The 27989-nt window shown below is 35.1% G+C and overlaps 1 protein-coding gene across 1 annotated transcript; it reads right to left on the reverse strand.

Moving 5' to 3' along the window:
* Positions 1-27905, reverse strand: LOC128640746 (interleukin-17D). The gene is made up of 3 exons (XM_053693176.1): positions 27748-27905; positions 4523-4767; positions 1-1370 (listed from the first exon to the last, which is right to left on the reverse strand). The coding sequence occupies exons 2-3, from the start codon at positions 4765-4767 to the stop codon at positions 1145-1147; spliced, it is 471 nt and encodes a 156-aa protein (XP_053549151.1). The 5' UTR covers positions 27748-27905; the 3' UTR covers positions 1-1144.
* Between the last annotated feature and the right edge of the window lie 84 nt (positions 27906-27989).

Here is a 27989-nt window from a genome sequence, read left to right on the forward strand (position 1 = left end):
TACAGATTAAAAAACATTCTTATCTTTATTAAGTTGTATAATATATAATACAAATAAAGATCTGTAATATTATAAAAATGAACAAACACATATGTTGCTTTTCTGAGACAGGAACTTATTTTTCCAGTAACAATAGCTGAATAATCATTATATATTACAATATGATCACACCCCATTAATGTTGCAGTGTTTAGCCATAGCAGTCATTTAAGTATGGTTACACCCACAAAACATTAAGCGCTAACTTCCTAGACATTATTTTGTCTTTATCTTATATAATATGTTGCATTGTAAAGTTAAACAAGATATTATCAGATTGTTGTGAGCTATTATTTATTTATGTTTATCTAAATGCCATTATATCTATTTAATAAGAGAAAAGGGCATCTCTAAAGACAACCTGATTAGCACAGAGCAGAGATTAGTCACAGGAAGCTGACAATTTAAAATGATCTTATGATTTATTTATAGAAATTCATAAAAAAGTATTTTCTTTATATGTACATATTATAAAACAATACTACCCTCCCATGAAAACACATAATGAAGTCCTTTGCTGTGATCAAATGAACACAGTATTAGCATTAGACTGTCTCATCATAGTCTGGGATGTATATGTAAAACAGTTTCTCTGTATATATATCCGACAACCTCCAATTTCCACAAATGTAGTAAAAAAAAGTGTTAAAAAAATTCTGACATTCTATAAACACTATATACAAACCTTCAGAAAATGTGTCTCAGCTACACATTAACGATACCACAGGAAAGTTGAGACAGTTATAGATTTATAAATTTAACAAATTCAGCCTGTTCACTTTAAGACTAAATATTTAATTATTGAAGGACAAATAAACTTGTTACATCTTCCCATATTAACTTTTTTTGTCCTATACAATACCTGTTATCTCATTTTAGTTCAAAGTTGTGAGATGCTACTTATCTTGCAAGACCATAATGAGCAAATACATCTTTAAATCTATCAGCTCCAAAAGATTTCATTTAATTAACCAGCGCAGGAGACACCAGTAAGAAATCAACCAACGTCCTTGGAACCAAAAAAAAAACAAAAAATAGAAGCTCTGGACCTGGCCGGAAAGAACTTGTCAAGAGAAGATTTGTTCTGTTCACTCAATTCTTCTGATCAGTTAAATCGGCAGATGCAAAACTGGGCAATTTTTATTTCTCTGAGCTTATAGACAAATCGCCCTTTCTTACACTTGGAAGATCTCATAAGGATGTGAACCTTTTTGTAAAATGGTTCACTGACCACTGAGTTCTGCTGTTTGTTGTGAGTAGAAATACAACCTTTGCACAGACAGTAGGCCTCGATTATTCTTTGTGGGTAACGGTTCAGGTCTTCATTGATGCTGAAATAAAAATTGTTATATAAACATTAATGTTATAATTAAAGGGACAGTCTACACCATAATTTTTATTGTTTAAAAAGATAGATAATCCCTTTATCACCCATTCCCCAGTTTTGCATAACCAACACAGTTATATTAATATATGTTTTACCTCTGTGATCACCTTGTATCTAAGCCTCTGCAGACTGCCCCCTTATCTCAGTGCTTTTGACAGACATGCAGTTTAGCCAATCAGTACAGACTCCTAAATAACTCCACGGGAGTGAGCACAATGTTATCTATATGACACACATTAACTAGTACTGCCTAACTGTAAAAAAACGTTTAAAAAGCTCTGAGCTAAAAGGCGGGTTTCAATGGTTTAGAAATCAGTTTGAGCCTACCAAGGTTTAGCTTTTCAAAAATACCACCAAGGGAACAAAGCAAATTGAAAGATAAAAGTCAATTGGAAAGTTGTTTAAAATGTCATGCCCCATCTGAATCAAGAAAGTGAAATTTTGACTAGACTGTCCCTTTAAATGGGAGAAGGGTATAAGGGTATATAAGGATAGAGCAATATGTACAGCTGAAATAAATATTAACAGATGAATCTACAAGCGGAAACTATAGGACTGAATCTTTTTGGGATCAAATCAATGCTGCTCAGTTAGCCTATTTGTTTTTACTATAAATATATTTCATGCATTAATAACCACTATGCTGTGATTTTGTCAGAAGCTCAGTGGCCATCTTAGATGGGAAAAAGTGCAAGTATGCGCCAACTGATGTTCTCCCAGCTTAAACTGACTGCTAAACATATCGAGCATGCTATACACACTTGGAGATGAGCAAGAAAGTAAAATGCCCTTTAAAATACATGGGCAAATATTTTGATACAGTTGTTAAATATACAGAATGTTGGCGACATTCATTCTAAATGATGCTTGTTCATCATTGTTTATTTTTTACAAATTAATAACCTAGGGCTAAATTACATGTTGAGCGATATTTATCGCTTTCTGCGCGCAAGTAAAACGTTTTCGCTCACTTGCTAACCCGACACACGAAAAAATCCACAGTTACAATATCCCGATGGTGTTAACATATTCTCCAATAGACTTTAATGGAGAGTGAATAATGGGGAAAAACACCCAAAAAGTTGAGGAAATCGGATCGCGTTTAACCAAGTGCGCTAACCCAACATGAAATATTAATATTTGACATTGCTATGTTTTTCCCATAGAAGAATATGTTCTATTTATTCTTAAATATATATTTCTATAAATATCTTTTGTTGTTGTTTTTATTTTTGGTAAAATATATAAATATCTATTTACAAATATTTCGAAAATATTCCCCTATGTGAAGAACATTGGAATGTAAAATATGTACAGTACATATACAGTTAAACACTTATTAAATATGAATATTGCATAAATATATTTCATGTTTTCAGCTACTTGACTGTAGAGAGTTACAATGCATATATATATATATATATATATATATATATATATATATATATATATATATGTGTGTGTGTTTAACTGTATATTTACTGTACATATTTCCCATCCACTTCCTTCACTTACAGGATAATGCTATTTTTATTTTCAAATACATAGTTCTACATATATGTGTATATACCTATACATGCATATCTATTAATACAGATATATAGATATCAATATGTATTTTACATGAACAGTATCATATATATAAAGAAATATATATTTAATAATAAAAAGTATATTGTTTTCTATGTTAAAAACATAGAAATATAAAATATGCTTTTTGCTCCTCGCGTTTCTTGATTTAAAAGCGGTTTTAGATCTTGAAGCGGTCGGTTTAGCGCACATGAAAACTTTATTATTCTTAGGCGCATTATTGAAGAATTATATATAAAATATTTTTAAAAAAATTATATCAATTTTTAAAAATTACTAAAGATACTGTAAAATATATAGATATATTCTATGGATTTTATATTCTATGGATTTTACAAATGTTTAATCATTTTTAATATTTCTTATTCATTTTTTAAATATTTTATATGTGATATTTCAATAACGCACCTTAAAGGGACACTCAATCAAAATTAAACTTTCATGATTCAGATAGAGCATGCCATTTTAAACAACTTTCCAATTTACTTCCATTATCTAAATGGGCCCAGTCTTTTTATATTTAAACTTTTTGAGTCACCAGCTCCTACTGAGCATGTGCAAGAATAAGTGTGTATGCATTTGTGAATGGCTGATGGCTGTCACATGGTACGTGTATGCATTTGTGAATGGCTGATGGCTGTCACATGGTACAGGGGAGTGGAAAAAGACATAACTTTTAAAATTGTCAGAAAAAAAATCTACTACTCATTTTAAGTTCAGACTAAGTGCTATTGCATTGTCTTGTTATCTTGCATTTGTTGATTATGCAAATCTACTGTGTTGACTGGTCCTTTAAGAATACTAAGTTTCCTAAGATCTCAAAATTTTTAAAGAATTTTTATTAGATGGTGTAATTATGAGTGTAAGTGTACTTTGTAATGTATTTTTTGTCTTTTGTGACACTTTTTGTTTTGCAAAACAGTTTGCCAGAGCTCTGAGGAAGTGCTAACCCAATGACCATTAACGTCAACTGCACTCAAGCTTGTAATACGAGTGATAAACCCAAAGTGCACAACCACCCGCGATAAACCCCTTAACACTCCATTTGTAATCTGGCCTATTGCATGTTGTATCCTCACTTATACTGAAAATTTCAGTAAGTTAGTATTGGTCATGGAAAAGATAAGTAAAAATAATATTTTGAAGAAATAACACTCCCAGAAGTGGTGGGACAGAAAGGTACTAAGATGTTAATTTACCATTTTCCTCTCTAAGTATTGGTCTCACTGTGTGTATAGTGAGAGATAAGATAAGGATAATATTGTGTATATACAGAGATATGATAACAAGATCTGTTTAACCTGCAAGCTCATTGAGTTGTGGTTTCAATTGGCAGAAACAGCTATTTCATATGCAAAAAAATAAACGTAAAGGAACAATTTCCCATACATTTTATACTCTGCAGCTGGTATAACTAGTCTTTAGAAACACATCAAGAAGAAAACAATTTACAGTATATACAGTATATAGTGATGCAAACACCAAAATGTGTGGGGACTTCCTCACCTGTAAGACCATGGAGAGATGCTTCGATCCTGAATTAGCTCAGAGGTGTGATTAACATTCCTGGGGCATTTCTTCCTTTCTTGGTCGGGGATGATATCCTGTGTGTTTAGGAGCAACTTTGCATCTGGTGCTAGTCTTAATAATTTTGTTCGGAGATTTTCCTCAGATGGGTCTTTGCATCTAATATGGTTGCAGAGACACAAGCTCCACGCTAAAGCCAGAACAAGCAAAGGCAGAAGTCTCATCTGAAAATAAATACATCAATGACAATGTAAATAAGGGTTTAGTACTCTGGACTGGATATTTTTTATGCTTTACCCTTTTCAAATTCCTGAAACCCTTGAGATTTGTAAAGAACTGACTTAGACATTTGGGATCAGCTTGGTATATTTCAAATAAACAACATTTTTGAAAATAGAATGTTAAAATTTACAGGAAATGCAGGTTTGTGTGTTTTACGTATACTGGAGTATTAATGCTGATTTGCTGATATTTTTCACAGTAGCCCCAGTGCAAGTCAATTGAGTATTCTACATTTAATGGCAGTTTTCAAAAGCTTATTACTTTAGAATGGGTCAGCAAATTTGATTGATACAGTTTATCTCAGACTGACAGACTGAAAAAGGTTATATATATTATATCAAATGTCTCACAAACATACAGAGCAGTTTATTGCTCACTCATTCCTGCAAGACACAAAAAAGACACATAACAGGGATTATCCCCTTCTGTAAGCCACCTTTAGACAACATGTAAATAATGTGTATTTTTTTTTTTTAATAGCTTGAGAGCCGCACACCATCGTGAAACCAAACCGTCCTAGACGCAGGCCTAGATGGCCAAGCCATAAGAGTAAAATTGTAATATCTATAAAACAATGGGAACTGCCATGTTGTATATTAGGTTACTTTATCTACTCTTCCAATTTGGGACAATTATAAATCGGTCACTAGTGTGTGCAGCCAATGGCTGTGTGGAATATAAGTGTTCTTCCCTTCCATTTCTAACAGGAACTGAAAAGCTCACAATTTCAGGATGGAATTACAGGAAAAGGGAACAAAATAAATAATGAAAGTATATTATAGAGGTTTATATATATATATATATATATATATATATATATAAACTAATGATTTATCATTTTAATTACCATCTCAAAGTGTTAAATGTCCCTTTAATGGTCCATTAAAATGTTTAATTACATTGATTTATACAATCTTGCAATATACTTTCATTATATTGTGCCCCCTTTTCCTGTAATTTAACCCTTTAAATTAGGAGTTTTCCAGTTCTGAGAAGTGAACAATGCAGGCATCACAAGTCTAACCCTGCAACATGTCTGTTGCCAATCAGCCTCAGCATGGTGGATCAGATAAGAGGCTGTAAAATAATGATAACTTTGTTAATACAATGACAGTTGCAAGTCTTATCTATGTCAGTCAAAAATCCAGGCTACTGGTGGGAGGAATGAGTTTGGCTATTAATAAAAAAAATGCAGAAAACAAGGTTTTATTGCATTAAAAAAAAAATCAAATTCGTCTTTATGATGTGCTATCTGTATACTTATTTATTTGATGTCTTTATAAAAAAAAACTGAATAATTATCAAGAATACAAGTAGCTTAGGCAATAGGATATATAATTTGTGAGTTGTAATTCACAGATTCAAAACAGCCCTTCAGGTAGAAAATGTCTTGTTGTTTACTAATCAGTTTTTGACACAAATTACTAAGCACTGTATGGTGCCTAATAAATATGTTTCCGTGCGAGCCTTAAGGCTCGCCGAAAACAGCAGTTAAGAAGCAGCGGTCTTAAGACTGAGCGGCGGATAGCAATCAACCCGTTAAGATACGATCGGGTTTGATTGACACCCCCTTCGAGCTGCCGTGAATCTGCAGGGGGCAGCTTTGCAGAACTGCTTGTGCAATGCTAAATGCCGACTGTGTATGCTGTCAACATTCAGTGATGTCTGATGGACATGATTCGCTGAGCGGATCATGTCGGACAGACATATAATAAATCGACCCCTCACACTTGACTGACAGAAGCTTGCAAAAAATCTTGTAGCTCAGGTTATTAAAAAACCTGGGATTGTGAAATCAATAGTCATTTTAAAATAACTATTTTACTGTTACTGCTGAATGATATAGAAAAGGGGCAGGAGGCTTTTTGCAGCTTAATCTAAAGTAAGACTTTGAGATGACTAAGGTGTAGACTGTCCCTACAAACGTAGAATTTTTGTTGACTCCAATTTCTTTTACCTCACATTTGATTCTCTATTTATCCCCATTATTTGTTTTGGTGTTTCAGGCATTTTAAGAATAGTATCAACTGAACTAGAATTAGTAATTTAAAAGGGATAGTTCACCCAAAAATATTTTCATTAAAAACATTGTAAAAAGTATTTTAGTAATGCAAATAACATGTATTAAGGTTTTTTTTTTAGTTTTCCTGTATTTTCCATCTGAAAATCTAATTGCTGCCAAACCCCTTGGTATCCTCATTATGCCTAGTGTATTACGATGTCGTACCTGAGTAGAACAATAATGGCGGCCCGCATGCGCAGTTTGAGTAGATATGAACCTGCGCATGTGCACAGTGCTTCAGAAGACTCTGTAGGCACGTCATCTGTCTGTAGGCACATCATCACCCTAGGTGGGAGTGTAGAACACAGAGTGGGCTCAGCGGATGCAGTGCAGTCAGAGGATGACACGAAGCGACAGCATTTACGTAAGTATTCTAACCACTGACAAGCACATTTTATTATTTTCCATATATGCATGCGACCCTTAGGAATAACAAAGATGTTGGATGAACGTTTTTACCCACAAGTGCGAATGCAAAGTTTTAATACATAGCGGATTATAAATATTCTAAATAAGTGGGTGCAACTACGTAGTGATTGGATGTTGCATGGTCATGTATTTTAATATTGCTCTGCCTACTTTTATGGGCAACCATTGCCACTTGTTTTATGAAAGATATAAACTCTCTTTTTTATATATTTAGAAGCTTTATTTTCTTGTCAAACTAGGTTTGTTTTATTCAATTTATATTTCTAATTATTATAATGTCTTTTAGATAAGTATATTTAGACTTCGAGTTCTAACCCTTTAAGATGACAGCAAAAAAACAGACTATGGTTTATTTGAGGGATCAAAAACATTTAATTTATTACCCTGGTTGAAGTGGTAATATGATCAAAGGTCTTTAAATGATAGATGATAATACAAGTATAACCTGAAACTGTATGCCTATAAATGGACTTAGAACACTTTGACCCACCCCTTGCTCACTTTAATTTTAATAGCTATGCAATCTTCCGTAACACTTCGGTATAAATCAGCTTACTTTTCCATAGACTCAGATAAGTAATCATATTAAAATATTCCACTGCCAAAAAAAAAACAGGCCCTTAAAGGGACACTAATGTTCACTAAAATGTCTCAAAAGCCTTTCAAGCATAAAAAGTTCCTATGTGAGTTTATGCAGGTGATTCACTAAATAATGGAATGATGAGTCAACTTTAGTAAATCAACTGCATAGAATGATATTCAAACTGATGAAGCTTGAGAAGACTTTTAGTGAATTTTAATACTGCAAACAGAGTCCCTTAAAAGGACACTGCTTTTGGGTTTATTGTAAACATTATTTACAAGTTTCAAGAGATTTCTAGATCTAGATGCATTTGTATTGTAGTCACCATGACACCCTCCTATAGTCTGACAAGCAGAAGAGCTCAATGATCACTTAAAAGACTATAGGCTCCATTTACTAAGCTGCAAAGGTAGCTTCAGAGCCCCTGCGTTTCAGGCTTGCGCCAGCGAGCATGAACCGCTAGTTAAGTACGGTAGTTGAGGTCTTAAGTGTGGTGGATTTCAATGATTCTGATCCGGATGATTGTCAGCCCTTGCTGTCATGTGCTTGGCCATTAAATATGTTCTCAAAGTTAGATTCTACAGTTTAGAAGTTTTATGCATTTTTCCTACATTCTGTAAATTCTTTGGATAATTAGGAATAAAACTGCTAATTCATATACAGCAGCGCAAATGGTATGGTGTATACCTAGACAACACTGTCTCAGTACATGAAAAACAAAAGACAAAAAATAAATGGACTGCTTATAATATTAAATAAAGCAACTGGTTAAAACCCTGCCATTTTCATAAAATGTAGGAAAATAGTAAAATATATGCATATATTTTAATTACTGGTTTGGTTTATATTGGCTATTGCTTATGATATTGAAGAAAAGACAAACCTTCCACTCATGAATGTAGTGTGCTCTGTGCCAATTTACCTGGCCAATATATACTGCTTCATTACTCTTTTATCCCTCTTATGGGAAGTATTTGACATATTCGGCATGATATTTATATAAAGAAAGGGAGGAGGACCCACTGAAATGTCATATTATATTGTATGTGTGTGTATATATATTTATATATATATATTTATATTTATATATATACAATGAAAGATGCAGAGAGCATTTTGATATGTTTCATTAAAATAATAATCTATTCTGTATGACATTTTATATTTGTGTTCACCTTTCAAGTGCTATTTTTTTTAAATGCTATAAAAAGGTGTTTTAAAGGAACTTTAAAATATATAAGTTTTATAAGTTACAGGGGTAACACTTTGCCAAAGACAGTTAACATTTAACATAATTCATATATACAATTTTTTCATGTCATTTATATATCTATATATATATATATCTATATATATATATATATATCTATATATATATATATATATATATATATATATATATATATATATATATATATATAACATTATTATAGTGTATTCATAATGTTTGTGTATGTGTACTATATGTAAGGACACACACACAGTAATAATAATATTAATATTTCCAGTCAGAGGAAAGAAAATAATAGTCCATACCATGTTAAATATAGGAAAAATTCTAATTTGTTTCTCATCTTCTGCAAATTCTTACTAGCCTTGGACCAGTTGAAATTTTCAGTTCTCTATCTGTATGTGTTTGCATATGGCACGTTTATAGAAATGATTCTCTGCATAATTTAGTCATGGCTAGTATCTATTTTGCAGATAAAGGGGAGGAATAATACAAAACAAAAATGATTGTCTTTTAGAAGCCCTCAAACTGCTAAATGTTACAACATATAAAAAGAAAACTTGCAAGAGACCCAACTCCTTTTTAAAGACTACAAAATCCTGTTGGATATCAAGGAGTATTAAATATTCATTAAATCAAATATCTGAATGATGAGAATTCTGTATCAGCAGTCTTCTATTATTTTGCAGCTCTTTGTGCGTGTCGGAAGTAGCCTGTACATTACGAGTTGAAAGTAAACACGTTCGCTTAAGCGCAAACAAATTTAACGCAAGTCAGGTTAGCGTTACTTCAGAGCTCTGGTTACCTGATACTCGAGAGAACAAAAGAGACACAAAAAAACTTAAAAAAAATATTTATAAGGGCTCAAAAAATAAGATAATGTTACATTTTTTTAATAATTTTTATAATTTTATAAAATATTTTATATGTAATATGTCAATAAATCACCTTAGATTACAATGTTTTCAACTGCACTTACGCAATGCGCAAAATGCATATTTTACATTCCTGTGTGCTTCACATAGCAAACAATGTAGTTTTTATTATTAAATATATATTTCTATACATATCTGATACTGTTCATGTAATTTATATATATTTATCTATAGGAATAGAAATACAGGTATAGATACACACATATATACACATACACATACACAGTATATATACAGTATATATATATATATATATATATATATATATATATATATATATAAACTGCTTTTCTTGTAAAAAAAAAAAAAAAAAGGTGCCGGCACTTATTGATTATTGATTGATATATTGTGCTTGGTTACTTTGAGAAAAGCGAAGTGACAAAGTTATTTACTATGCTGCTTGATATATTTTGCAGCCCCCTCTTGTGAAAATTATTTACATGATGATTACAAATATTACCTGTTATGAGAAGGCAGAGGTGGCTGTATCCCCACAAAAAAAAGCACTGTATAGAAATATGTATTGAAAGTGTCAGTAAACCTCAAAAATAATGTTATATAATTCTGCCGATAGTGCAGAATTATATAACATTATATTAGCACAAACTTTATTTATTAGCATCGGGCCAGCTGTATAGTCACAGCCTGGCCCGACCGCACCATTATACACAGTGCAGCTCGCTCCTGTTGTCTGACAGCAGGATCGAGCTGCACTGTGTATAATGACGCGGTCGGGCCGGGCTGTGACTATACAGCTGGCCCGATGCGCTGTGTGAAAAAAACAGACCCGCTCAGAAGAGCACAGAGAGCGGGTCTGCAAAACAGCCGTTGTTTTAAAACATTGAAAGGGAATATTATGTTTTATAAAGTTTGCGCTAATATGTTATATAATTCTGCACTATGTGCAGAATTATATAACATTATTTTTGAGGTTTACTGTCCCTTTAAGAATAGATAGAACATATTCTGCTATGTGAAGAACATAGGAATGTGAAATATTCATATTTCATGTCGGGTTTAGCGCTCTTGAATATACGTGGTAGGGTTAGCACGTGATTATAGGTGTTAGTATTTTTTTAAGTTTTTGCGCTCCATTGACTTCTATGGGAGAAAAAGTTAATGTGGTTGAGATACTTTTTACTTTCAAATTGTAATACAAGCGCAACCCGACAGGCACAAAAAGCCTCTGTGTAGCAAAATTAATGCGCGCAAGAGCGCTAAATAGCGCTCCACTCATAATCTAGCCCTAATTGAGGCTCTTAAAGAAAAGTATGCTATAGCAAACAAAGAATACAACATTACAATTCTAAGTCTATTACCAAGCTCATGGTCCCAGAATAAAATCAGCAAGGGATTCAATGGGCTAGATTTAACAAGCAGCAGGGCTGCTTTCTCCGTCCGAAGCTTCTGGCTCACCAGAAACTTAAGTTAAGAAGTAGCGGTCATAAGACCGCTGCTCCTTAACTTGTCCGCCACCTTTGAGGTGGCAGACTACAATCACTGATCCGATCAGGATGATTGACACCCCCTGCTAGTGGTCGAATGTGCAGGGGGCGACATTGCCAGACAGATATGATTCACTGTAGTGAATCATGTCCGCCCAACATCGCTTAATGCCGACAGCATATCCTGTCAGCATTTAACATTGCACACATTGCACAAGCGAATCATGTCTGCCCGGCATTTAATATATTGACCCCAAAGTCTTAGAATTCAGTGTCTTAAGATTTAGGACTGAGACTTGAACCCTTCCCAATATAAATTTACCTTTAAAGTAGAACTTTCAGCAATTTTCATCATAACATTAAGACTTAAATTCTAAGGATCAAAAATGTGCAACATGTTTATTTATACCTCAATTCAGTCATAGCTGAGGAAGGTGGAGGAGCCCAGAAACACGTCATGTGGACTGTTTAATCCTGGCCAGGCAAGCAGTGTTGTTGTCTCTTCACTTGGTGCTTTATTTTATTGCCATTTTATGTATTTTATTCTGTAATGTAGAGTCTTTTTGACTCACTGCATTTTTTTACTTTTGTATACGTTTAGTTTGTGACTAAAATAAAAACCTGGTAGTTTTGCATGACCAATACATAGAGGTAATCACTCAAAAAAATTGGGAAATTAAAAATAGTCAAGCAACCAACTTTACAATTATTGGACCACTTGAGAGGGATTGAACCCCTTTAAATGTGGGCACTCCAGAAACATATATTATATGCTCATTTTAAAGTGGAAACATAGTAACGATGAAAGGTATATGAAAAGGTATTACCTTAGTTAACACCATGGGGCCAAATTATCAAACTTCTAATGGAGCTTGATGCCCCCGTTTCCGCACGAGCCTTCAGGCTCACCGGAAACAGCAGTTACGAAGCACCGATCTAAAGACTGCTGCTCCATAACTGGTCCACTGCCTCTGAGGCTGTGGACTGCAATCCGCCCCATCCTATACGATCGGGCTGATTGTCACTATCTGCAAGGAGATGATTGGCCGTGAATCTGCAGGGGGTGGCATTGCACAAGCTGTCGGCATTCAGCGATGTCTACCGGACATGATACACTACAGCGTATCATGACGGACAGACATTGATTAATCGGCCCTTATATGTTAAATCAAAGTAAACATAAAAGGAAACAGATTGTGTTGAAAACAGCAAACTTGTTTTCTTGCAAAATGAGCACTTAAAAATTCCCAGTGTAGCTACTTCCTATATTGGCAAAAGGAAACTGATATACTGAGAACGTAAGTTGCATTCTGCCTCTTCCAAGCATGGGCAAGAAACTGACTTATTGTTTATCTAGAACTCTTTGAGCAGCAATCCAGCTCAAGTTGTTCCAGAAGACTTATAACATCCCATCTATATGCCTTCCTGTAGAGACCCCAGCCCTATGTGGGACTGTGACATGACGTAATGGACCCTGCACACATTAAGATAAAAAATAAAGTAAAACCATTTTAAAATGATAAAGAATACATATTATAATTATTTATATTATATAATCCACTGTTTAGTGTTTTTTTCATTACAACAATAAAACAAACTGCGGCAGAATTTAGAAATATGCTAACCCTAAATGTGATTCAATGAATCAATACAGGCATTTTACAAGATCTGACTGAAATAATAGTAGCAGTATCCGAGGAAATCTGAGATTGTACTAATTAACTAGAACAAACGTAGATACAAAGAATAGCCTTCAAGAACATGTTTAGTGTGACACAATAGAATAAAAGACATACTGAATAGAAAACATTTCCAAATATTAAACAGGGATGTTGAAACCAAGTTATTTGCAATACACATAAGAACTAATAGAAATTAGACATGTTAAAAGCTGAGTAAAATGTATATTGAAACTAGAAGGGCAGGTAGGGAGCAGACATATGTATTTCATTTTCAATATCCCTCTCATATTTTAATTTAGAGCAGCAAATGGTTGTTCTGGGATAGGGATTGGTTTGAACTAAAGGTTTAACCCTTGTGCAGGACTTGAATACTATAAACTAATGAAATAGAGTTTTTTTTTTTCATTTGAATGTTCCTTTATTAGCAGACTGAACCATGGATTTTAAAATGCAATTTAGTATAAGTCCAATTCATGTTGCCTACATTTTTAAAAAAAAATCTGATCATGTTTAATATTAAAGGGATATGAAACCCAATTTTTTTTTCTTTCATGATTCAGATAGAGCATGCAATTTTAAGCAACTTTCTAATTTACTCTTATTATCAATTTTTCTTCTTTCTCTTGGTATCTTTATTTGAAAAGCTGGAATGTAGCCACCAATCAGCAAGCGATACCTAAGGTGCTCATAAGCTTACATTTCTGCTGTTTCAAATAAAGATACCAAGATAACAAAGTAAAATTGATAATAGGAGTAAATTAGAAAGTTATCTTAAAATTCTAATCTATCTGAATCATGAAAGAAAAAAATTGGGTTTCATATCCCTTTAAGTAGCAATCAGTAATCAAAGTCTTAATGAAATAGTTATTCGTCTTCTATTGACAACAACAGAAAAAAAGACTTTGAAAGGGATTTGGTTGGTGTTTCAATAAGGCATTTACATGTTTCTAAAATCAAAATTGATTTATGTTATGTATAAAAATATCAACTGGTAATTAGTATGCAATGCTGTGTAAGCTATGTAAATGGAATATAGAAAGTCATAAATGGCAAATAAAAACAAGGCATATATAGATACATACATATTTATGAGCTGCTGTTATTCAGGTCATACATTTATCATTATAGTGATTATAAACAGTATATATTCCACCCATTCTACTCTATATAAAACCTTTAAAACTTTATGCAAAGCATTTACATTAACATTACCCATATTTTTCATGGATATATTAACTATATCTGCAATTTAAATAACATTCTTGCTGTATGGAGCCTATTAATTCAGCTAGGTTTCAACACTCAAGTGGCTTATTAGCTGAGATAACACGTCATATTCCAACAACAATACCATTTTCTGAATAGAATACTTTAGAATTCTTCTATTATTAAAAAGTAGAGCGTAATCAGGGATGCAGCAAATACCGGTCAGTTGTATTTAAAGTGATGGTAAACCCAAGCATATAACAAATGCTAGGATTTACCATCACTAAACATAAACATTAGTTTCTGTTATCGTTTCCTAAAAAAACACAGTTAAACTCAATCTATCTGTAAGGTAAGTAAATAGCTAACTCAGCGTCTCCAGCTGCCCACGGCACATCACTTTCTTCAATGAGGTGATGTTTCTACCTCTAAACCAATAGCCGTGCGTGTCAACTGACATCCTAGCATGGCTATTAGTCTAGAGGTAGAAACGTCACCTCATTGGAGAAAGCACTGTGCAGTGGGCCATCAGGAAAAGCAGCTATTTCAAATGACAAAAAGGGGTAAAGGAGATATGTGTAAGCAATTAAACAAACCCCAGCAGGTTAACTGATTATTGGGAGCACACAAAGCTTAACTACATATGGTGCCATTTAATGGAACGGTCTAGATTAGAAGGTGTTATTGCAAGAATGGGTCCTACACAATAAAATTTGGGGTACAGAACCCAAAACCACACAGCTAAACATGAAAAATGCAGCAGGTAGTGGTCATATTCTACTAACTAATTATACTTTTTTTATCTGCCCTTTTTGTCATGGAGACTCTGCTCTGCATGGATCACTTGAGATCTATAAAAGGTACTACCATTGGTGTTTGTCGGGGGAGGGTCAAGAATGGATGAGTGCTCCCACCCAGAGATTTTCACCTTATATACAAGCACTTTAGTCACTCTTTTGATGTTAATTTACCACCATTTTCTCTTGTTAAGTGTATCCAGTCCACGGATCATCCATTACTTATGGGATATTAACTCCTCCCCAACAGGAAGTGCAAGAGGATTCACCCAGCAGAGCTGCTATATAGCTCCTCCCCTAACTGCCATTCCCAGTCATTCTCTTGCACCCAACGAATAGATAGGATGTGTGAGAGGACTGTGGTGATTATACTTAGTTTCATACCTTCAATCAAAAGTTTGTTATTTTATAATAGCACCGGAGTGTGTTATTCCTTCTCTGGTAGAATTTGAAGAAGAATCTACCTGAGTTTTTCTATGATTTTAGCCGGAGTAGTTAAGATCATATTGCTGTTTCTCGGCCATCTGAGGAGAGGTAAACTTCAGATCAGGGGACAGCGGGCAAATTAATCTGCAAAGAGGTATGTAGCAGCTTATTATTTTCTGACAATGGAATTGATGAGAAAATTCTGCCATACCGATATAATGTAAACTCAGCCTTAAATGCAGTAGCAGCAACTGGTATCAGGCTGTCATGTATGTATATTTTACACTTCAGTATTCTGGGGAATGGCACTTCACTGGAATTATACTGTATGCATAAAACTTTAGCCTAATTTGCAGGGACTAGCAACAGGCTTTTTAATAACACTCAATTTATTAATGTTAAACGTTTTTTGCTGGCATGTAAAATCGTTTAATTTTCTGAGGTACTGGGTGAAAAAATGTTTTGGGCACTATTTTTTTCCACTTGGCAGTCGTTTTATTTAATTTATGACAGTTTACTGATCTCTCTTACTGTTATGTGTGAGGGGGAGGCTATCAGGGTTAGTTATCCTTTGCTAATGGGAGCAATCCTTTGCTAAAATTGTGTTTTTTTACAAAGATTTGATGCTATAACATCAAAATCTAATTTCTCTGAAGCTGACTGCTTGGAAATTGAACGCTTGATTTTATCAAAACGTGGTTTTTCTGAGTCAGTTATTGATACCTTAATACAGGCTAGGAAGCCTGTTACCAGAAAGATTTACCATAAGATATGGCGCAAATACTTATATTGGTGCGAATCCAAGAGTTACTCATGGAGTAAGGTTAGGATTCCGAGGATATTGTCTTTTCTACAAGAAGGTTTAGAAAAGGGTTTATCCGCTAGTTCCTTAAAGGGACAGATTTCAGCTCTGTCCATTCTTTTACACAAACGTCTGTCAGAAGTTCCGGACGTTCAAGCTTTTTGTCAGGCTTTAGCTAGGATCAAGCCTGTGTTTAAAACTGTTGCTCCACCATGGAGTTTGAACTTAGTTCTTAATGTTTTACAGGGGGTTCCGTTTGAACCCCTTCATTCCATTGATATCAAGTTGTTATTTTGGAAAGTTCTGTTTTTAATGGCGATTTCCTCGGCTCGAAGAGTCTCTGAGTTATCTGCCTTACATTGTGATTCTCCTTATCTGATTTTTCATTCAGACAAGGTAGTTCTGCGTACTAAACCTGGGTTCCTACCTAAGGTGGTCACTAACAGGAATATCAATCAAGAGATTGTGGTTCCATCTTTGTGTCCTAATCCTTCTTCGAAAAAGGAACGTCTGCTACACAATCTAGATGTAGTCCGTGCCCTGAAATTTTATCTACAGGCAACTAAGGATTTTCGACAAACGTCTTCCCTGTTTGTCGTTTATTCTGGTCAGAGGAGAGGTCAAAAAGCTTCGGCTACCTCTCTCTCCTTTTGGCTTCGTAGCATAATACGGTTAGCCTATGAGACTGCTGGACAGCAGCCTCCTGAAAGAATTACAGCACATTCTACTAGAGCTGTGGCTTCCACTTGGGCCTTTAAGAATGAGGCTTCTGTTGAACAGATTTGCAAGGCTGCAACTTGGTCTTCTCTTCATACTTTTTCCAAATTTTACAAATTTGACACTTTTGCTTCTTCGGAGGCTGTTTTTGGGAGAAAGGTTCTTCAGGCAGTGGTTCCTTCCGTATAAAGAGCCTGCCTGTCCCTCCCGTCATCCGTGTACTTTAGCTTTGGTATTGGTATCCCATAAGTAATGGATGATCCGTGGACTGGATACACTTAACAAGAGAAAACATAATTTATGCTTACCTGATAAATTTATTTCTCTTGTAGTGTATCCAGTCCACGGCCCGCCCTGTCACTTTAAGGCAGGTAATTTTTCCATTAAACTACAGTCACCACTGCACCCTATGGTTTTCCTTTCTCTGCATGTTTTCGGTCGAATGACTGGTAATGGCAGTTAGGGGAGGAGCTATATAGCAGCTCTGCTGGGTGAATCCTCTTGCACTTCCTGTTGGGGAGGAGTTAATATCCCATAAGTAATGGATGATCCGTGGACTGGATACACTACAAGAGAAATAAATTTATCAGGTAAGCATAAATTATGTTTTTAAAATGATGGTATGGGGCCAATTTATCAAAGTGTGAGCAGACATGATACGATGTAGAGTATCATGTCTGCAGCACAGCTTTAAAAATGCCACAGCATACGCTGTCAACATTTAACATTGCACAAGCAGTTCTTGTGAACTGCTTGTACAATGCCGTCCCTACAGATTTGCAGCCAATCGGCTGCTGGCAGGGGGTGTCAATCACTCAATCGTCAATCGTATAGGATCGGGCAGATTGAAGACCGCAGCCTCAGAGACAGCGGATCAGTTATGGAGCAGCGGAATTTAGACCACTGCTTCATAACTGATGTTTCTGGCGAGCCTGAAGGCTCACGTGGAAACAGGGGGATCAAGCTCCATTCGAAGCTTGATAATTTGGCCCCTATGTCTCTTCTGACATTATTATGTTGGGGGTATTTTATATTTTCGCCCTCCCTCAGAAAACATTTTTGCAAACACCCATGCAAGTCGAGGGAAGCTAGTACCTTTGAGCTTTGGGGGTGCCACAGTAAAGAGTGAGGGTGCATAATAACTAACATCACCACCTAAAACAGCCACTGGGGAATGCTTTATATACACAGGTATACCTAGTTTTATTGCACTTCGCTTTATTGCGCTTCACAGATATTGCTCTTTTTAAAAAATAAAGGTTTGTGACAATCCTGTATCGTGTCATTACACATAAACACACACACATATACATATATATACAGGGAGTGCAGAATTATTAGGCAAATGAGTATTTTGACCACATCATCCTCTTTATGCATGTTGTCTTACTCCAAGCTGTATAGGCTCGAAAGCCTACTACCAATTAAGCATATTAGGTGATGTGCATCTCTGTAATGAGAAGGGGTGTGGTCTAATGACATCAACACCCTATATCAGGTGTGCATAATTATTAGGCAACTTCCTTTCCTTTGGCAAAATGGGTCAAAAGAAGGACTTGACAGGCTCAGAAAAGTCAAAAATAGTGAGATATCTTGCAGAGGGATGCAGCACTCTTAAAATTGCAAAGCTTCTGAAGCGTGATCATCGAACAATCAAGCGTTTCATTCAAAATAGTCAACAGGGTCGCAAGAAGCGTGTGGAAAAACCAAGGCGCAAAATAACTGCCCATGAACTGAGAAAAGTCAAGCGTGCAGCTGCCAAGATGCCACTTGCCACCAGTTTGGCCATATTTCAGAGCTGCAACATCACTGGAGTGCCCAAAAGCACAAGGTGTGCAATACTCAGATACATGGCCAAGGTAAGAAAGGCTGAAAGACGACCACCACTGAACAAGACACACAAGCTGAAACGTCAAGACTGGGCCAAGAAATATCTCAAGACTGATTTTTCTAAGGTTTTATGGACTGATGAAATGAGAGTGAGTCTTGATGGGCCAGATGGATGGGCCCGTGGCTGGATTGGTAAAGGGCAGAGAGCTCCAGTCCGACTCAGACGCCAGCAAGGTGGAGGTGGAGTACTGGTTTGGGCTGGTATCATCAAAGATGAGCTTGTGGGGCCTTTTCGGGTTGAGGATGGAGTCAAGCTCAACTCCCAGTCCTACTGCCAGTTTCTGGAAGACACCTTCTTCAAGCAGTGGTACAGGAAGAAGTCTGCATCCTTCAAGAAAAACATGATTTTCATGCAGGACAATGCTCCATCACACGCGTCCAAGTACTCCACAGCGTGGCTGGCAAGAAAGGGTATAAAAGAAGAAAATCTAATGACATGGCCTCCTTGTTCACCTGATCTGAACCCCATTGAGAACCTGTGGTCCATCATCAAATGTGAGATTTACAAGGAGGGAAAACAGTACACCTCTCTGAACAGTGTCTGGGAGGCTGTGGTTGCTGCTGCACGCAATGTTGATGGTGAACAGATCAAAACACTGACAGAATCCATGGATGGCAGGCTTTTGAGTGTCCTTGCAAAGAAAGGTGGCTATATTGGTCACTGATTTGTTTTTGTTTTGTTTTTGAATGTCAGAAATGTATATTTGTGAATGTTGAGATGTTATATTGGTTTCACTGGTAAAAATAAATAATTGAAATGGGTATATATTTGTTTTTTGTTAAGTTGCCTAATAATTATGCACAGTAATAGTCACCTACACACACAGATATCCCCCTAAAATAGCTAAAACTAAAAACAAACTAAAAACTACTTCCAAAAATATTCAGCTTTGATATTAATGAGTTTTTTGGGTTCATTGAGAACATGGTTGTTGTTCAATAATAAAATTAATCCTCAAAAATACAACTTGCCTAATAATTCTGCACTCCCTGTATATATACACACACCTATATATACACACCATATATATATATACACACACCTATATATACACACCACCAGCAAAAAGATTACGACTCGCTGATGGCTCAGATGATAGCATTTATAGCAATAAACTATTTTTTTTAATTAAGGTATATACATTGATTTTTAGAAATAATGCTATTGCAAACTTAAATAGACTGCAGTAAAGTGTAAATATAACTTTTATATGCACTGGGAAACAAACAAATAAGTGTGGCTCACTTTATTGCTATATTCACTTTATTGCAGGGGTCTGGAACCAAATTTGCAATATCTATGAGGTAAGCCTGGGTACTTTGATTCCTTCCACACATCTAAAGCCTAAAGCATGGCAGAAATTGTTTGGGAGGTACTTGAATAATAAGGGGCCTATTTATTAATGTGCAAGCGGACAGGATCCGATATTGAGGATCTTGTCCGCCGCTGTCATGCATACGCTGTCAGCATTTATCATTGCACCAGCAGTTCTTGTGAACTGCTGGTGCAACGCAGCCCCCTGCAGATTCGCGGCCAATCGGCCGCCAGCAGGGGGTGTCAATCAACCCGATCGTATTGGATCGGGTTGATTTTAGGCGATGTCTTTAGACCGCTGCCACATAACTTGTGGTTCTGACGGGTCTAAAGACTCGCCAGAAACACAGAGCTTCAAGCTCCATACGGAGCTTGATAAATATGCCCCAATGTGTAAAGTTTCATAAAAAAGAAATGATAAAGAATAAGAAAAGACACACTTAGGACAATAGATGTATTGGGGGAAGGGAGAGAGATCGATGCTAGGAAGGAAGGAGTAGCCACAGCTGACACCAGCCCTAGGCCCAGGTTCATTATATTATCACTAATTTTGAAACCACTTGTATCTAGTGATATAACGACTAACATTCTTTCATTATTACCAGTTCACTATATATGGATCTGCTTAAGAAGATTCTATACTTCCTCTGTATTGTTTGTGATTCTTTGTATCTTGCAGCCAAGGGAACAAACTAGTAAATTACAAAGCTTTATCACTTGACCAAAAAAGCAAGGACTTTTTTTCTGAGGCAGAGCTCCCCATGCCAGATACCAGTTGGAAGATCTAGATATTGAGGCGTGCAAAGAAAAAGGAGGAGATGGACAGCTAGGGGACTGAAACAAACCAGGGGAGATGGCTTCTATTTCCAATCCCTCATATCATGAAATATGTTCCCTAACACAAATATTTACAAACACAAGCTGCCTGGTAGCAACATTGTTTCCGTCTCTGATGGACACCATCAGGTCTCTGAAGAAGTATCGCTCTCAGGCACAAGACACTAGCTTTTTTGGAACCTTGCCTTTTATAACAATGACAATAAACACCATGTCTATGTATTGAGGGAAAAATAAAAATCATCAGTTTTTAATTAAACTTACTGGTATTTAATGACAACATTGCTTTTGAAGTTATTTTCCTCCACCTAGCTATATATAGTGACACAGGAAATAACACAGGGATCATTGGAGGGGTGTGTATATTTTGGAATCAAAGAGGGAATTAAAGTGGTCCCTCACTGCTACATGTGTGACTGTAGATGTGATCCTTGCTCTATAAGTGGCAGACAGAAGGGGTTAAATATTTACAGTTTTATGTATGGCTGGCATACATAGTTAATCATTCACTCCTCTACGTGTGGCCCACAGGAGTGGTTAATTATTCACTAATCTTTATGTGGCTTAATCAACAATCTGTGTGGGACAGGCAGAAGGTAGTAACTAATAGCTCATTTGCAAGAAATGTATAAACTATGATATAAAATGAGAAAATGAGCTGTTGAAAGGGGTGAGAGTGTAGCAGATGCCTATTTTCCAGCACAAACACAAAACAATATGCCACCTTAACCATATCCAATTTGGTATATATATACATTTAAAAGAATTGTGGCACTAAAGTGTTTGTTCTCACGTCTCAAAGCAGTTAATGACAATACTGAAAATAATCTAACTGCAAACTATTCATGGAGGTGATAAACTTAGATCAAGTTTTGAAGTACAGAAAACAGGAATAGCCCTTGTTTTTCATGATTTAGTGAAAAAGTAGCAATATATTTTTCATTTGTTTCCATTTCATTTCACTTGTTTATGATAAGGTTTATTTAAATCCTTGTACTGTAATACAGTTTACAAGTTAATGGAAATCAAGCCAAGAATCAACTGTAAAAATGATAAATATCTAAGGGTATGTGACCCGAAACATAGTCATTTTGTACCTGCTCCTACATAAAGAATAAAGAGGATTTACTGCATATCAAGGTGGTGCTGCCATTTTCTTGAACTTTTGTATTATCCAAAGGTTTTTGCAGTGACCTGTGGGCGTGCACACCTGTTTGTTTGTTGTGCTGGATTACATTGGATTTTGCATATTACATTTTTGAATAACATTTTCGACAATCTAGTGTTTAAAAACACCTCTGTTTATTTTTCTATTGCATGTGTGATACGGTAGTTTGGACGGTATCATTGGCTAAACATTTTCCACTATGAAATCCTTCATTATTCTCATCATATTAAAGGGACATAAAGTCAATGCCCCAGAATACTATTTTAATGCAATCTGCGATATATTTGCTTTTAAAGAACAACTGCTGTAGCTCAGAAATCGGTACTTTTTACATGCCCCCAGTGCAGGCTTCGGAACATACTGAACTACTGATAGTAAGTACTCGCCATGCACAAACTTGATTAAAAAGCTAATAAGTGCATGATGTGTACGCAACAATTAGTTACGGTCTAGGTTCTGAGATCAGTACCAGAAACATGCACAAATTAGTCAAAGGTTAAATCTATCTTTAAACATGAAAGTATATAGAAAATCACATTAACATATACAGTTTTACTTTTACATCAGATTAATAGAATAATAAACGTATTTCCTTTTGCAGTGATGGCCAGTCAAACATAAACTGCCAAATGTCAACCATTCGAAAGTTATAAACAATTAGGGCTAGATTACAAGCGGAACGCTAATTTATTGTGCGCCTGAAATGGACAAATTTGCCTGTTTACGGGCGCACAATAATAACCAGCTATTACAAGTGGCTAGTTAATGCTACCTCTGTTTAATTTAATTATTTTCCCAAATTGACCCCAAAATAAAGTGTGCATATACTTGATAAAATAAAAAATATCAGCATCTTTAATTAATTAAAATTTAACTGCACAAAGCAGTTTTAAAGGGGTAAAGTTGGCAGGCGTGGGGCGTTAGAAAAAAAAACGGCACTGAAGTGCCTTTACATTGCGGTCTATGGGGACTGTGTTATTCCTATAAATATATATGCTTATATACATATACATTTAATATGTGTATAAACACATAAATATATATGTAAATATTCATATAAACATATATTTAACCTTTACTGCCCATCACAGCATGACTTAACCCCTTTGCTACGCTAGGTTCTCTAACGTGTCTCATGGCATATGAACGAGGCTCCCATTGGAGCCTATGGAAGTGCACTCTCGTGAGCGCAAAGCTTCCATGCAATAACGGAAGGTAATATTCGCATTGCACCTTACTTATAATACTTGCTTGTGCTTGTATTATGAGTGGAGCGCAAATATTTAGCTCTACACTTATAATCTAGGCCTTAATAAGTAGCATTAAATTAGCATGTCTGACTAAGCTTAAATGTCTGTATTATGTATACTTGTGTTATGCACACAGGGTCATAACTACTTATAGTAGCACTTGCTTATGTTGGGCTCGATTACAAGTGGTATTCTAACTTGCGCATGTATTATAAGTTGAAAGTAATCGGGTGCGCTCGAGTGAAGACCTGGAGGTAGATTTATCAAACCCTGGGCAGGCATGATTCGCTATAGCGAATCATGTCTGTCCTGCATCGCTAAATGCAGACAGCATATGCTGCCGGCATTTAACATTGCACAAGCATTTCTGGTGAAATACTTGTGCAATGCCGCCACCTGCAATTTACGGCCAATCGGCCGCAAGCAGGGGATGTCAATCATCCAGATCGTATCTGATCGGGATGATTGCAGTCGTAAGACCGCTGCTTCTTAACTTGTGTTTCCGCCGATAAATCTCCCCCTTAAAGTAAAGTGTAATGGGTAAAAAAAATAATTGCCCAAACACAACAAAAGTACATTAAAATAAAGAGTAACACTCATTTATACACTATCTGGTAAAAAATTATTCATATAAATACGATTATTTTTATAAGGGTTAAAAGGTATATGGTATATCACAAGGTGTTTTTTGTTTTTTAAAAGCGTGCTAATTGAAGTCTATGGGGTCGATTTATGAAGCAGCGTATGCTGCTTCCGACCCACTCCTAAGACCGCTACTCCTTAACTCATCTGCCACCTCTGAGGTAGCGGACAGCAATCAGCCCGATCGAATACGGGTTGACACCCCCTGCTAGCGGCTGATTGGCTGGGAATCTGCAGGGGGACGTATTGCACCAGCAGTTCACAAGAACTGCTGGTGCAATGATAAATGCCGACTGACATGAGATGCTTCATCGTATCATGTCCGTCCGCACAATATTAAATTGACCTCTATGGGGAGAAGTTAATGTGGCCGCAATATCCGAAGTCCTGAAGTTCATGAGGTTTTGTTTGCGTGCTAACCTGCCCACATTAAAAGTTTACATTCAGCTGTGTTAACACGCAAGAAATTATTTAGTGCGCCACTTGTAGTCTGGATATTCTAAGCACAAGCTTATGTGTATGTAGTTTACTATCAAATGCATATAAAATAGGTTTACACATACACATTCATATGTATTAAAGAGTCAAGTGTGTATAATGTAGTATAATATCCCATTTCTAATATATATATAATCATATATCTAATATATTGTGTTACCACATGCCTATATATGTATATGTACTATAATATATCTAGAGTCTGTGCATATAAACTCATGCTCTTATTATGCATGTGAAATTAGCCAATACTTGTTCACATATAAAAGCCCTACAAACATATATCTAATATATTGTGTGACCACAAGCCTATATATGTATATGTACTATAATATATCTAGAGTCTGTGCATAGAAACTCATGCTCTTATTATGCATGTGAAATTAGCCAATACTTGTTTACATATAAAAGCCCTACAATCATATATCTAATATATTGTGTTACCACAATCCTATATATGTATATGTACTATAATATATCTAGAGTCTGTGCATATAAACTCATGCTCTTATTATGCATGTGAAATTAGCCAATACTTGTTTACATATAAAAGCCCAACAATCATATATCTAATATATTGTGTGACCACAAGCCTATATATGTATATGTACTATAATATATCTAGAGTCTGTGCATATAAACTCATGCTCTTATTATGCATGTGAAATTAGCCAATACTTGTTCACATATAAAAGCCCTACAAACATATATCTAATATATTGTGTGACCACAAGCCTATATATGTATATGTACTATAATATATCTAGAGTTTGTGCATATAAACTCATGCTCTTATTATGCATGGGAAATTAGCCAATACTTGTTTACATATAAAAGCCCTACAATCATATATCTAATATATTGTGTGACCACAAGCCTATATATGTATATGTACTATAATATATCTAGAGTCTGTGCATATAAACTCATGCTCTGATTATGCATGTGAAATTAGCCAATACTTGTTTACATATAAAAGCCCTACAAACATATATCTAATATATTGTGTGACCACAAGCCTATATATGTATATGTACTATAATATATCTAGAGTCTGTGCATAGAAACTCATGCTCTTATTATGCATGTGAAATTAGCCAATACTTGTTCACATATAAAAGCCCTACAAACAGTTCAGTGTGGGAGTTAAATCCATTGCCATGTTTTGAATGTATTTTCTAGGTGCAATTAGCAAGTCAGCACCCAAGCGCTGGATCCTTACTGGTGAAATTTGCATTATAATTTCTAGGTCTATAGCTCTAACTGAACCCTTCATTTTATTTATATTAATTAATTTATTTATTTTTTAGAATTTGCTGCTTTCTATATGTGTGTGTGGCAGATGATTTCTTTTGCAGCCTTTTTTTTGTAGATTTGTGGTTCATTCCTACTGTGCAGTCTGATATTAATTTAAATCTAAAATAAGAGCATAAAGACACATGTTTATGAGTATTGTAACAGATACATACCAGTAAACCTGTTTTGTCTGTCTACATTCCTGTATACTCTGGCATGCAAAAAAACTGCTTTTGTCTTTTATGGCACACCATATAGGGTAGCAAAGTTTAAATATAAGCGGCTGTAATACATTATAGCTCATCTATTGTGTTTATTGTAGGAATCAGAATTATAAATTAATAAAATAAATAATATTAACTGTGTGCATACATTTCTAAACATACTCTAATCTATATTTGGACAGCTAGCTTATATTTGAGAGCTCCTCTCATTTATTTGTTCTTCAAGTTTTAATAGTCTTTATTTGTTTATTATTTGTTTACAAAACAGATACAATATAAAATACAAAGTAATATAAACTAAATATAACTTTTTATGGCAGTTCACAAGATAACAACTAGTGCTGCGGAATCTGTTAGCGCTCTACAAATAACCAACAATGATGATGATAATAATAATAATTAAAGATATCATCAAAGTCATTGTCTTTGAATTATTTATGAAATTTATGAAGTTTCTGATGTTGCTACCAAGAGAAAGTCCTTTCGTTTTGTATAAGTGATATTACCAAATCAATTATTATTGCTCAGATGGTCGTCTCACACTTTCTAGAGTTCTGTGTCTTAACTGCAAGAACTACAACTATATCTTCTCTTTTTTTGTGTGTAAGTTTAGATATATGTGAGTGCGTGTGTGTATATATATACAGGTTGTAGGGTAAGTGCACTCTCACAGACAGGTATTTAAATACCAGGGTGTTAAGAAAATGCAGATAATGGATGTAGAACAAAGCACTCTCTTGAATTGCAAAGTATCAAAACAAAATTTATTCCTTAGTAACGTTTTGGGGTGTTCACCCCTTCATCAGATCGTTAGTCTGATGAAGGGGTGAACACCCCAAAACGTCACTAAAGAATACATTTTGTTTTGATACTTTGCAAGTCCAGAGAGTGCTTTGTTCTACATATATATATATATATATATATATATATATATATATATATATATATGTATATATATATATATATATAGGGCTTGAAATGTGAAATTTTGAAAATTTTGGTCCACTAGTTCCAGATGACATAGAAATTTGACTTTTTAACATTGAGTGGACAAGTAACTTTTTCCCTCTTGGCTAGTAGCTTATAACCCCTGACTAGCAAGCCATAGTGAAATTTTTATACCCCTGTATATATATATATATATATATATATATATATATATATATATATATATATATATATATATATATATATATATATATGTGTGTGAGTGTGTGTGTGTGTGTATATATCTATCTATCTATCTATCTATCTATCTATCTATCTATCTATATATATATATATATATATATATATATATATATACTTCAAACATTTGTTGTTACATTTTTGTAACTTTAATGCATAATTAGTAACAGTATTTGTGTTCTTAATATTAACTCTGATTACTTTAAATCCCTCATAACTATTAATATTTAAAAATAGGTTTCAATAGTTCTATCGAATAGGATCTAGATGCAGCAGAAAGGGGGTTATTTGATTCCTACCTTGAGCTATGCTGATGAATCTCCACCACTAAATTCAGTAAAGAAGGAGTGAGGAACGTGATTTCTCTTTTACGAAAACAAACGCTGTGTTTCATTTATAACCTTGCTCCTGGTGACATCACAGAATACTGTAAGGCTGTCGACTGAACTTTCTTACTGTTGTTTTTTTTTTCTTCCTTCTTTGTTGTAACCTGAAACCAAGTGAGTAACAGGTTCCCTACTGCTTGTGTGATTGCCAAAAG

The sequence above is a fragment of the Bombina bombina genome, chromosome 1 (assembly GCF_027579735.1).
Source record: "Bombina bombina isolate aBomBom1 chromosome 1, aBomBom1.pri, whole genome shotgun sequence".
NCBI classification, from domain to species: domain Eukaryota; kingdom Metazoa; phylum Chordata; class Amphibia; order Anura; family Bombinatoridae; genus Bombina; species Bombina bombina.